Here is a 12334-nt window from a genome sequence, read left to right as displayed (position 1 = left end):
CTTCTTTGTTCTCCTGAGCACTACACTCTTCCAGCTTGGCCAGCTGGTCTTCCAGCAGAGAAATCTTTCCCTGGAGAATGTCTATTCTCTCTTCCTAGTGTTCCTTTTCATGAAGGGCAGCATGTAGCTTTTTCTTCAGTTGTCCCTGTGACTGTGCCAGGGCAGTAACTATGTGACTGTGCACTAGAACAGATTGCCCAGAGAGGCTGCAGAGTCTCCCTCAGAAGAGATACTCAGGAAGGAACCATCTGGATGCGATCCTATGACATCTGCTCTAGACCCTGATTAAGCAGGGAGGCTGGAACAGATGACCTACAGATCTGTTCCAACCTCACCTGTGGTGTGGGGCTGTTCCCCTTGCACTAGGTGCTGTACAACAGCCTGGACGATGGTTCTGCCACTCACGGATGGGCAGGACACAACCAGAGCCTCAGCCAGCCACCACTGTCCACCCTTTATTAACCATTCATTGCACCCTGCCCAGTACACTTAGGATCCTTGGAAGGCTGCTCGCCATGGCCCAGCCGCTCAGCGCTGCTACATGGACCCCGGGCCCGTCTTGGCCCCGCAGTCACCCTCCAGTTTCTTCTCCGCGATCCTACGGGCAAGAGGTGTGTGTCAGCGGCGTGACCCGGCCGCACTTACCCCGGTTGCCCCGCCTCCGCGACCCGTACCTACCGAAGGTGTTCGAAGCGCCGTAGCGCGGCCATCCCACCGCCGGGCTGGGCTGTTCGTCGTCGCCGAAGTCGCCGCAGGGCTCGCGCCATGCGCCGCTGGCCCGCGTACCGCCAGACGAGGCGGGCGCGCTCCTCGGGCCGCTCGGCCCCGCCGCTCCGGAACAGGCTCCGCAGCTCTCGCAGCCCCACGCCCTGGAAGATGTTGGCCGAGGCCCGCTTACGGGCGCGGGCTGCGGGCGCCTCTCGTCCCGGAGAGTCGCTCACCACCGAGGCCGGAGTGCCCATGGTCCGGGCCGCTGCGAGCACCGAACAGTCGGCGTCAGGCTGCGGTCTCGTCGCCCGGTTCGGTCCGCCTCCCCCGGGATCCGGCGCGGATCCCCGGTGAGGAACGGGGGCCGTCGGGTTAAGGGCGGTCCGGGATGCCGGGCAGGGGGCCAGCCGCACAGGCGTGGCCGCCCGGGAACGCGGGAGACGCCCCGGCTCGGGCCGGGGCACGCAAGTCCGGTCCCGCCCTGCCCGGGGCGCTGGGCCCCGCCGTGACCCACTTTCGCTCCGACGCTGCCCCGAACCCACCGGCCCCTCGCACAGACCTGGCGGTGGTGGCTCCGCCTGGTGCCCGCTGCATTCCCGGACCCGCTTCGCGCCACCGTGCCGGGGTCCCGCCACAGACGCGCGCCCCATTCATTCACCCGCTGCGTGCCGGCCCCGCCCCCTCACCAATCCCCGCCCGTCTCCCGCTGCAGCGACCAATCGGCGCCGAGGGGCGCGGCTACCCCACTTTGCTAGGAGGCCACGTGGCGCAGATGACGTCACGGGCGGGGTGCGAGGCCTCGCCCCTGGGCGGGGCCACGCTGTTCGGCACTCTGAAGGGAATCCCGGGTGACGTAAGGGGAACCCCGGCGCGCCCCCCGCCGGCCGCCGCACGGGGTCCCGGTGCGCTGTCCCTGGGTCCCGCCGCCGGAATCGGTCGCCGTCTCCCACGTCCTCCCGCCGCCCCTCGCGCCCCGCGTTGTGGCCCGCCCGGCGGCAGCGGGACGGGAGGGGCGCGGCGGTTCCTGCCCGACGGCGCATCCGCGGCGGCCCTCGGGTGTCCGATGGGCTGGCGGGAGGTGCGGCGGGGCGCGGAGGCGGGGCGGGGAGGAAAGAGGCCCCGCGCGGGGAGGACCGCTAAGAGCCAGATGTTTGGCAACAGCCAGGGAGGAAGTCGCTGCCGGGGCCCTGAGTCCCGCCCGAGCCGCGCCGGAGTAGGCAGGGCCGCGCCATGGCCCGCACGGCTCCCCCGACAGTGCCGCCGCCCCCGGGGCCGCCGGCCCGCGGCTCTCTCAGCCTCCATCGCGCCTACCTGCGGAGCCCGCTGGGCTTGCTACGCCTGGGGCAGCTGGCTCTGGGCGCTGCCTTTTGGGTGACGGTAGCGGCTCATAAGTACGAGGGGGCGGCCCACTTCGCTCTGTTTGCCGCCGTCCTCATCTGGCTCCTCACCCTGGCCCTCTTCGGGCTGAGCCTGCTGGGGCGCTGGGAGCTGGTGCCCTGGCTGGGCTCCCGCTGGCTCCTCACCAACCTGGTGCACGACCTGGCACTGGGTGTGGGGCTCTACGCAGCTGCCACCGGCATCATGGGTCACAAGGCCAAGCAGAGAAGCTTTTGCAACCTGCCGGGCTACAGCCAGCACTGCCTCTACAGTGCCTACCTGAGCGCCTCCATCTGCGGGGGCATCACTGCCTGCCTGTACCTCTTCTCTGGGCTCTATTGCCTGTTGCGGCGTTGCCAGGACCAGCGAGACATCATCTGACACCCCGTGCCACCTGGCTCCCCTTCTCAGCTGCAGACAGAACACAGCCTGTCTTTGGGATGAAATGACCCTGCCACCCAATTCCCTCCTGGCTGACTGCACTGCAATTGCTCCAGAGACTCCTGCACAGATGGATGGACAGACAGAGGCCTTCGCCGAGCACGGCTTTCCCTGCAGCGCACCAAGACAGCGTGGACACCCAGCCACTACACAGGCCCTTCTCCCAGCCCTGGACAGACGTAGGCTACTGGAAGTGGAAGGACCCAAATGGAGAGCCCCTAAGAGGGATTCCTATCTTTGGGAGCCCCCCTAGGACTCAAGCCAAAATCCCCTGCCCCTGGTCTTGCAGATGCTGCATGCTCAGGTGGGTGTTGACTTTTCCCTGGGGTAGAGGGGGGACTGGCCTGGGGGAGCTGAGCTGGGGGCAGCAGTGCCTAGTGGAGTTGGATGGGCATAAACCCCCCTGACCTACTGGCAGTCCCATCTTGCCATTCCAGCTGCATGGCGCCTCCACAATTCCCTAAGGGAGGCTCTGAACTTGGCTTCCCCAGCCTGGGCCCCTCCTTCTGTCTGGCCTGAAAACATCCTTTATCTTATTGGAGCCCCAAAGGCCTCAGTGCCTCCCTGCCCTGCACTCGAGGGGTGTGGAGACACCCAGGTACTGCACAGCCAGATCCAGCATCACCCCAGTCCATTCTGGAGATTGAGCAGGGCAGCAAGGCCTCTATTGCTGTGGAGGGAGGGGAAGGACAAGCGGAGCTGTAATCTGTTCTGTGACCCTGGGCAGGGGGTAAATTCCTCCAGCCCTGGAGTTCGTGCAGTGCTGGGATGGGGCCAGGAGCCCCAGAGGTTGAGGGGAGCCAGTCATGGGGTTGTTCTCTCCTCCTGCTGTCCCTGCAGAGAGGTTTGTGGCTCCAAGCCACCCAGGGCCACTGGACCAGCCCTGGAGCCAGACTACTCCAAAAGGGACAGAAACAGCCTCGCTGATGGTTCTGGAGACCAGCCTGCAGCCCTGCCTGTCTCTGCCACACTTGGTTTATCATCCTGGAAAATCTTCATCTCTGGACTCTCTGGGACTGGGCAGTGCCTGGAGACTGTGGTGAGGTGGAAGGGAAGGGTGAGCATTGCAGCATGGCAGTGCTAGGCTGTGCTGGCACTCTGGCCATGGTGGAGCTGGGGCCAGGCATTGTGGGAGCACAACCTGTCTTGGAGAACAGAAGAGGACACTGGCACCGGAGCCAGCCCAGCCCTGGACCAGCCTCCAGAACCCACCAGGTGCCAAGCCATGATGATGAGGCCATGTAGGGCTGACTAGAGAAACGGGCAACCAGAGACAGAATTTTTGGAGCAGTGCCACACCAGGACTGCCCTGCCACAAGCCCTCCTCACCCTGTCTGGAGGCGGGTCTCTATTGCTCCTGGTCCAAGTGAGGGTCTGCTCCATTCTCTGTGTAGACTTAGATCAGTGAGATGGGTGTCCCCAGCAGCTGGCCACAGCTGCCTGTTGCCTGGAGCTCCCTGGCACCTTTTTTAAGGTGGAGAGCAGCAGCCATGATTCCCCTGGGGCCTTGAAGGGGTCTGCGATTGGTACTGGGTCACCACTTCCATCATGATGTGCTGTCCCAGTGCATACCCCATCATGCTCAGGGCCCCCTGCCAAGCCCCAGGCCATGTACCCCTTACTTGGGTAGGACATGCTGTCTGTGCCCTGTGTCAAGGCTGGTCCCTGACACCACCTGCCTCTGCCTTACTCTGGTGCAGCCCTTGGCCTAGGCTGTCCAAAATGCCTTCGGTGCTTCTGCCACCACAAGTGCCTTCCCCTAGCTTTCTGCAGCCATCTGTCACACCAGCTCTATCCTCCTACATCCTTTTTTCAGGTGCCAATGGATTCACCTTCCAAATAAAGCAATGTTGGCGCTCACTGGGTGTCTGGGGCTTTTTGCTGGGGCTGGGACCTGCTGGGTATGAGGTCTGAGCTGGGGTCACACCCAGCTCTGTAGCCCTGCACCCTGGGGCCTCTCTGCTTAGAGTCTTTGGCCATAGTCATGAAGTCCTGGGGTGCTCTGGGGTCACAGGCAGGCTCCCTCATGCTGAGCCACTGCTCCTACTAGAGAGGCTTAAGCCTCTGCCCTTGGGGACAGGGGCTATCCCTGGCCCTGCTGCATGTCCAGAGACTGGGCACAGCCTGATGCTCACATGGGGCTCCAGACAGAGCAGAGGGAGGCCAAGTCCCAGGGCTCTGGCTATGGGATGTACTGAGGACAGGATGTAGTTGCATTCCTGAGTGCTATGTCACTCGGTGCTGAAAGGGCCCTCTGTCTGCCCAGGGCACCATGGGCAGTCATGTACACACTGACTGGCCCTTGGTGGGTCAGGGGCCAGTGGAGGGCTGCCTGCATCTCCCCGGACTGGCTGCAGCTCTGGGACGCACTCTTGGGACAGAGTTGAGTCTGGGACCTGGACCTGCAGCTGGGGTGTCACTGGGTCCCCAGCCTTCTGCCCAAAGGACACATACCCCGTTCATCAGAGGCTGCAGGCGGTCAGCAGCACTGTACCCTCATTGTCCAAGAGCCAGCATAGGGTTATAACAAGGTTACAACTTTTGGCATCCGACAAAATCCAGGATCCCCAGAGCATCCCTGGTAGCCAGCATCCCTGCTCTACTGCAAGCACCTTTTAGGACAGCCCATGGTGCCCCGAGCACTGCAAGCAGGGCTGCAGGCTGCTGGGCAGGACAGTGCCAGTGCACCCAGGGCTGGGCTGCTTTGGGGGTATGGAGGGGCAGGGAATGAGCCGCCAGCCACGCTCACGGGGCCTGTGGGGAACATGCTGCTCCCCTCCAGGGACTCCGGGTGTGAGGCTGCTCCCTGATTTCTCCTCGGGGAGCGGTGGTCTGGCAACCTCATGGGGACAAACCCACCGTGACCGACACAGCTGGATGCAGGCCACGCCAAGACCCAGACTGAGACTGAGCCCTGAACCCAGATTAGACCCGGATCAGTGCCCAGCCCTACTGGGACCGGATCCAGGCTGTGACTGAGCCCTACACCAGAGCAGACCCGAATCGTGACCGGGCCGGGGACGACCCCTCTGTCTAGACCGGGCCCACCGAGACTCCGCCTCGCGCCTCAAGCCCAGGGCGTGCCAGCCCGCGGGCCCCAGCCGGGAGGCTGGCACGCAGCGCGGGCGGAGCCGGGCGGGCCCGGAGCGCCGAGCGCGGCCCATTCCCGTTCCCCGCGGGCGGGGCTCCCCGGCGCGCCCGGCCGGCGCTCCCATTGGCCGCGCGCGGAGCTCACGGCGCGCCCGGCCGCGTCACGGGAGCGCGCGGCGGTGTCGGGCCGAGCGCGGCGGGGCCGCTCTGCTCCCGCTCCCGGTCCCGTCATGCAGGCGGTGGAGCGGGACGGGGCGGCAGGCGGCCCCGAAGGAGCGACGGGAGCTGCTGAGGCCCCGCCGGAGCCGTCGCCGCCCAAGGCCGCCGCTGCTTTCGACCTGCTGGAGCTGGTGCGGAGCTACCGGCGGCTGGAGCTCTACCTGGAGCCGCTGCGGGACGCCGCCGAGGGCGTCCGCTCCCTCCTCCGGTAGGTGCGGGCTGGGCCGGGATCGAGACCGGGACCGTCCCCGGGGTCTCATGTCCCTGGCGTTCCCTCCTGTCGGCAGGTGGCAGCGGCCTGTGTGCTCTCTCCTGGTCTGCCTCGGCATCAACTTCCTCCTGCTCACCCTCGGCCAAGGTGCGTCTCGGGGCTCAGGGCTGCTCCCGTTCCCGGACCCTCGGGGCTGACGCTGTCCCGCCTCTTCCAGCTGCCTGGTACTCGGTGCTCGCCCTGCTGGTCGCGGTGCCGGCCCTGCTGGGTTACCTGCAAGAGACGTGCCGGGCCCGGCCCTCGGAGCCCGAGCTGGTGCGCAGGAGGTACCACAGCATCCGCAGGGAGGATCTGCGCAAGGTGCAGCTCTCGCGGCAGGAGGCCATCGCCCAGGTCAAGACCTTGTGAGTCCCTGGGGCCTCCCCAGCGCTGGGACTGTGGCGGCCTCTGCAGACAGAAAGGCTTCTTGGAGGCTGTGGGGGCTCCTGCCAGTTTAGCTGCTGTAACCCGTGTGAATGTGGGGAACGAGGGTGCGTGTTTCTGGGGTTTTTTTGTGACTGTCTCATTTGCAGCCTGATCCAGCTGGAGGGGTTTCTGAACGGGATGTGCTGCAGCTGTGAGGCAGTGTACCGTGTGCTGTACTGGGAGAACCCCACTGTCTCTTCCCAGTGAGTAGTACTGGGTCAGGCACCCTGTGGTGGGCTTGGTGGGGAGAGGGGCTCAGCCAGGCCTGTGGTGCTGTGTTTGATTTGTTTGGTACTTGGAGAGAACAGATGGAATGCCAGATGAAGGAAGGCGTTTTATGCTGTTGTGTGAGTTGCTCTGACCTGACCACAGTATCCTGCTGCTTTCCACAGGTTTTATGGGGCTCTACTGGGCTCTATCTGTGTCCTCTACCTGCTGCCCCTCTGCTGGGTCCTGGCCATCCTCAATAGCACCCTCTTTCTGGGCAACACCCAGTTCTACCAAGGTATGAGACCTGGCTGGAAGTGCCCTGTGTGGGATGGGTTGGGGAAGGGCCCTCTGAAGCCAGGGATCCTTCCCTGCACCTCTCCCTCACATGAGCCCAGTGTCCTGTATCAGGCTCTCCCGTAGACCCTGAACCCTCGTGAAGGCAGTGATGCCCTAGGGGTGGTGCTCAGCAGCCCAGGGTGGGTGGTATGGTCCCGGGACTCAGCTGTTGGAGGTGAGAGTCTCTCCTGATGTGTGTTCCAGTCCAGGTGCCATTTCCTTCTCTTCTCTGTGGTGTGGCAAACCAGGGTCTGTCAATGCAGGCTGTGTGTGAGCCTCTCCATCTCTCTTGATCCCTGACCCTGCTCTTCAGGACTTCAAACACTTTCAGTGCCTGTGGCGGTATATGACACAGGCTTGAAAATATGCCATTGGAAGGGAGAAGAGCCCTCTTCTGTGGCTCATGCTGGAGGAGTGTTGGATGTGTCTGAGCTGTGATGTTGGCCCCTGCTGTTCCCTGTCCTGAGCCGAGGCAGGTGGTGTGGGGGCTTCCTTTCTTCCCTAATGTTGATGTGTGAACAGAGGAGTGCTCAGGACATCTGATGAGTGAATGATATGTGTCAGTGCCCCACCTTGAACCTTGGAGATCAGGTCTTGTAGTTGGCTTTTGTGTGATGTGGCTGGGAGTAGAGAAATGCCACCCTACTCCAGCTGTATTCCCCTCTTAACCAGTGATAATGGAGCTCAAGGCCTCCATCGAGCAGTGTGTGGGCTCCAAACCTCTCGAGAGCACTCCAGAACCTGCTGAACCCCTGCCACCAGCTGCAGCCCCAGATCGGACCCCCACCCCCACCAGTGCAGAGGTGAGATAGGGGCAGGGCTGGCAGTAGGGTGGGAGCTGCAGAGTCTTCCCTTGGGTCTGACGATGCCTGTGCCCCTCTACACACAAACTTCTCCCAGCTGCCAGCTTTGCTGGAAGCCTGTGAGCTGCTCCTGAGTTACTGGGATGCTGCTTTCTGCCCTGGGGGCTTGGCTCAGTCCTTTTGCCCCATGTAAGGATGTGGTCTGAGGAGGCAAGGGCTCACCTCACCTTCTGACACTTGTGTCATCTGTGAGGCTGCCTGGGGCCAGATCCATTGTCCTGGAACTTGCCCACAAATGTGGAGCCACCTTTGAACAGAGGCAGGGGAACAGCAGGACTAGCTTTGTGAATCTCTTGTAGGACCTTACCCCTGGCAGTGTGGAGGAAGCAGAGGAGGCAGAACCTGATGAAGAGTTCAAAGATGCAATTGAGGTTTGAGGCTGGTTGGGGTGGGCTGTGCCTGCAGGGCAGCTGAGGTGGGAAAGAGACAAAAACCTTGTTGGGCAAACTGGGTGCTCAGAGAGAGTCCCTATGGGGCTGGGTGACTCTGACTCTGTGTGTGCTCACTCTACTCTCTGTCCCATGCTGCGGGAGTAGGAGAACCAGCTGCTGGTCATGGTGAGTACTGCCATGCCAAGGTGTGGTATCTCCTGCCAGCTGGAGCTTTGCCTGGTTTGCTGGTTGCTTGTAGAAATGCCAGGTGCAGCACCCGGCTTGTTGGGTGCCTGCCTCTGGCGTGGGCTTCCCTGCAGCCCTCAGTGTGCCCCCAGCCACCCTGCTGTGCTCAGCTGGCTCTGCTCTCTGCAGGAGGATGACGAGGGCTCTCAGTGCTCAGCAGATTTTGACCTCAGCCTCCCAGACAATGGTTTTATGAGCAAAAACGAGGTGATCCGCAGCAAGGTGTCCCGCCTGACCGAGCGCCTGCGCAAGCGCTACCCCAGCAACAACTTCGGTGAGTTGGGGAGCATGTGCTGCCTGGGGGAGCTCAGCAGCCTGGGGTCTGTGCTGCTTCCAGTGGTCACTGTAGGACTGGGAGTGGAGAGGGTGGTGTGGTGCTTGCTAGGCTGTCCTGACACCTCCAGTGACCTTTTCTACTCCATGGGGAGAGTGGTCCAGCACTCCTGGGAAGGGCAAGAACGGGAAGGTGCAGCAATGTCATCTCAGAGCTGAGCCTTTACAACAGCTATAGATGTTCTTGTGCCACTTGGAGCCCCAGGCAGCAGAACGCTGCATGACCTCTGCTCTCTTTCTTTCAGGGAACTGCACGGGCTGTGCTGCCACCTTCTCTGTGCTCAAGAAGAGGGTGAGTCTTCAGCTTCTGCCCCAGCTTGCTGTCTGCACCTGGGGCAGAGGTGTTGCTATTGTCTGGCTTCAGCTTTCTCCAGCAGCTCAGGTGTCTGGCCTTGGTCACAGCCCAAATGACCTCAGCTAAATGCTGGGTGTTGTCACATACCTAATGGCACCAGGGATCCCTTGTGTTGTGCAGCATTTGTCCATTTACTCCTTTGGAAGCTGCCTCAGGCCAAACCCTTGTGTTATTGTAGAAGGTACCTGCTCTGTGCCCTGGTTTAGTCCATTTCCTGTGGCCTTTGTGGTGAAGTAGAGCATGGGTCTGCTAAGTGGGAATGACCTATTGCCTTATCTGAGCCCTGTATGCAATGCTTGGCACACAGTCTGTGGGCAGTTCTCAGGAGGAGGTAGAGACTTCTGGCCCCCTTCACTTACTCCTGGGTTAGTCTGATACACATTTGGGTCTCACCTCTATCTTTCTCCACAGCGGAGCTGCAGTAACTGTGGGAACAGCTTCTGCTCCAGGTGTTGTTCCTTCAAAGTCCCCAAGGCTGTGATGGGAGCCACGGGTGAGTTGAAGGGTGGAGGGAAGAACTTCTGCTTCCCTCTGTTCTGCCTGCCCAGGTATTTGCCCCAGTCCTGCTGGGGAGGGTAGGTAGGATGTGCCCAGCACAGCCTGGCTTGGGAAAGAGCAGAGATGACTTTGCAGCTCTCAAAGCAGCTCTGTGGGTGGGGTTCCTAGCCCATGGTGGGAAAGGGGGATCATCTCTGACATTTGCTTTCCTTTCCAGCCCCGGAGGCTCAGAAGGAGACAGTGTTCGTGTGCGCGCTCTGCAACCAGGTGCTCATCAAGTGATGAAACAGGCCCAGCCAGCTCCTGTGTCCTGCACTGCCTGACACCTGGGACAGCGGGCAGGCACCCTTGCCACTGGGAGCCTGGAGTGTTTGGATCCCAGCATGGCATTCCCCTGCCAGAGGATGCTTGCACTTGTGCTCCTCCTGCCAGCGCCAGGCTGGACGGACCAGCCTTCCTTGCCATGCACCAGCTGGGTCGCTGTAGTGGAGCACTGCCCACGGCTGTGCCCCATCCCTGCAGCTGCTCCAAGCCCTGGGTGCTCTCTGGCACTTGCTGTGCCCTGCCACGTGTTTGCCCAGGCCCTTGGGCCTGGCTCAGTGATGGAAGAGCCATCCTTCGTACTCCTGGTCCTGCCTTCACTTCCCGGGTGGGGCAGAACAACCTCAGGGCTCTGTCCCTAACTTTCCCAGCACTGTGCTATAAGTGACTGTATTTTTGGGATCAATTCAGAGCTCCTCCTGCATCCCTTGGGGTCTAGACTAGCTAGGTCTTTCATCCTGGCTCACCTGAGACTCTGCTAGTCACTCCTGTGCTCCTCAGCCTCACTGCCTGCACGTTTAGTCTTTTACCCCTGAATTTGGCTGTAACCTGGAGGAGGAAAGAGAATGAGTTTGGATGGGGCTGTGTGGCTGGGTCTCCAGTGTGACAAAAGGCAGGAGTTGGTGCTGCTCTGTGCACTTAGTGACTGCTGCTTTCTACTACAGATTAATATATAATTGCATATAGAGAATGATCAATAAATCTCTTGTCCTCAGCTGGCTCTCGTGTCATACCAGTAAAAGCTGTCCCAGTCCCAGGTGACTCTGACACCTCTGTGGCTTTGGCCCTGCTGTGCTGCAGGTGCTTCTGGAGAAGTGGTGCTCTGTGCCACCAGCTCTCCATGCTTTACTGGAATTCCCATCTTCTGTCCTGCCGTAGCCTTGTTTGCTCCCTGCTCAGAGCTGTGTGCAGCTGTCCATCAGCTGTGCCAGGGCTGGATCCTGCTGGGCTGGAGCCAGGGATCACCTCAGCTCTGACAGGAGCTACTGAGCTTCCTTTGCTTCCTGTGGCTGCTCCTTCCCCTGCCCTCCCCGGGTGGTGGTCCCACCAGCTGCCTGTGTGCACAAGGATGACCTTTCCTTGTGTGAACAGCAAAGCTCCCAGCTATCCCAGGAATGTGACCCTGGCTGCTGTGCAGCTGGGAACAGCCATGGCCTGGGTCCCTGCCAGCCAGCTGCAGCTTCCCCCAAGCCAGGGAATCTGGGGGGCCAGTGCCCACCAGGCTGTGACGCCCACTAGTCTGAGAAGTTGCTGGAACCCAGACCTTGTTGCAGGCTCTACATCCCACCGGTGTGGGAGCTCCTATGTGGCAGGCAGCCTCAACACTTAGCTTGGCTGTGGGCTCATAAACTCCTTCACATGGAAATTTGGAGAAAAGCTGGATTTGGCATTTGATGATGAGTGTGTCTGGCTTGTGCTGGGTGTGCAGGGGACTGGTGTGCAGAGGGCTGAGCAGTAAGTGGGGGCAGTGGAGCAGCTGTAACATTGGGGAGGGGGCTGTGTTTGTGAGGGTGTCTGCAATGGGATATTACTGGGCTGGGAGGGGCTGTGAGGGGTCAGCTTGCTCAGTCAGCTGACAGTGGGAGACAGAGGAGCCACTTGTATTTCTAGAGAAAACACTTGAAGCAATGAGCACTATGGCCATGTATGTCTGAACACTCTCTGGGAAGAGGCTAATGACACAGAACACAGAGGGCTACAGATAAACCTAGGCTGTGGGAGATGGGGTTTTATTTACGCTTTTTAAGTTTTGCAATAAAATGTCGTAATTGACAGTGTTTATTCCTATAGAAGTGTGCTCTGCAGTCAAGCTCTGAACAAACCTAATAATATTTGAATTTTTTCCCCTTTTTTTTTTCCCAGTGGCCAGGGAGGAGTGGCCATTTCTGGTGCAAGGCTTGGGCAGGGGCTGGCTGCCCCATGTTCCTGGCTGGCTGTGGGGCCAGAGTGGGAGATTTGGGCTCTGGAGGCTGACCAGTGGGGCCAAGGCCATGCCCAAGGAGGGCAGAGGGAGAAGAGGTCAGCCCAGAGCAGGGCAGGCACTCAGTGCTCTTGTCAGCCAGAAGAGGGTGGGTGCAGACATCCTCCAGCCTCAATGTCCTTGTCTCAGGAGCTCCCTGAGGCCGGGCCAGCTCCGAAGAGAAGACAGTGTCAGGCAGCCAGGCACCGGGGGATGTCCTGGCAGCCACCTTGGGCCCCCTCACCCTTTGGGACAGGTGGATACGAGTCCGCTCTGCGGGAATGATGGGGTCGCTCAAGCTGCCCCCTTGCTGGCTGGGACTGGGGGGGG

At 61.1% G+C, this 12334-nt stretch overlaps 3 protein-coding genes across 4 annotated transcripts; 2 read left to right on the top strand and 1 right to left on the bottom strand.

Moving 5' to 3' along the window:
- Positions 1-495: 495 nt before the first annotated feature.
- On the bottom strand, positions 496-2116 carry AVPI1 (arginine vasopressin induced 1). Of its 2 annotated transcripts, XM_084210132.1 has the most exons (3): positions 2020-2116; positions 679-973; positions 496-598 (listed from the first exon to the last, which is right to left on the bottom strand). In XM_084210132.1, the coding sequence occupies exons 2-3, from the start codon at positions 960-962 to the stop codon at positions 538-540; spliced, it is 345 nt and encodes a 114-aa protein (XP_084066258.1). In that variant the 5' UTR covers positions 963-973; positions 2020-2116; the 3' UTR covers positions 496-537. The 2 variants fall into 2 exon arrangements, with proteins under 2 accessions (XP_084066258.1, XP_084066257.1); XM_084210131.1 differs by lacking the exon at positions 2020-2116 and having other exon boundaries at positions 679-1390.
- MARVELD1 (MARVEL domain containing 1) lies at positions 1938-4342 on the top strand. Its single transcript, XM_084210133.1, has 2 exons — positions 1938-2830; positions 3367-4342. The coding sequence occupies exon 1, from the start codon at positions 1939-1941 to the stop codon at positions 2464-2466; it is 528 nt and encodes a 175-aa protein (XP_084066259.1). The 5' UTR covers position 1938; the 3' UTR covers positions 2467-2830; positions 3367-4342.
- Positions 4343-5775: 1433 nt separating this feature from the next.
- ZFYVE27 (zinc finger FYVE-type containing 27) lies at positions 5776-10310 on the top strand. The gene is made up of 11 exons (XM_084210535.1): positions 5776-6043; positions 6123-6193; positions 6264-6450; positions 6619-6714; positions 6904-7016; positions 7730-7860; positions 8220-8291; positions 8667-8811; positions 9116-9162; positions 9637-9718; positions 9941-10310. The coding sequence occupies exons 1-11, from the start codon at positions 5847-5849 to the stop codon at positions 10003-10005; spliced, it is 1206 nt and encodes a 401-aa protein (XP_084066661.1). The 5' UTR covers positions 5776-5846; the 3' UTR covers positions 10006-10310.
- The last annotated feature ends 2024 nt before the right edge of the window (positions 10311-12334 follow it).

This window comes from Fringilla coelebs, assembly GCF_963513975.1.
Source record: "Fringilla coelebs genome assembly, chromosome: 8".
In the NCBI taxonomy this organism is placed as follows: domain Eukaryota; kingdom Metazoa; phylum Chordata; class Aves; order Passeriformes; family Fringillidae; genus Fringilla; species Fringilla coelebs.
Note: the sequence above shows the minus strand (reverse complement) of the source record. Positions and strands in the feature narration are given on the sequence as shown.

Coding starts and splice junctions, on each gene's coding strand:
- AVPI1 (XM_084210131.1), bottom strand. CDS start 1,358: ATGGGGCGCGCGTCTGTGGCGGGACCCCGGCACGGTGGCGCGAAGCGG. Junction 599..678: donor CGGCGCTTCGAACACCTTCG/GTAGGTACGGGT, acceptor TCTTGCCCGTAG/GATCGCGGAGAAGAAACTGG.
- MARVELD1 (XM_084210133.1), top strand. CDS start 1,939: ATGGCCCGCACGGCTCCCCCGACAGTGCCGCCGCCCCCGGGGCCGCCG.
- ZFYVE27 (XM_084210535.1), top strand. CDS start 5,847: ATGCAGGCGGTGGAGCGGGACGGGGCGGCAGGCGGCCCCGAAGGAGCG. Junction 8,292..8,666: donor AGTTCAAAGATGCAATTGAG/GTTTGAGGCTGG, acceptor TGCTCTCTGCAG/GAGGATGACGAGGGCTCTCA. Junction 9,163..9,636: donor TCTCTGTGCTCAAGAAGAGG/GTGAGTCTTCAG, acceptor CTTTCTCCACAG/CGGAGCTGCAGTAACTGTGG.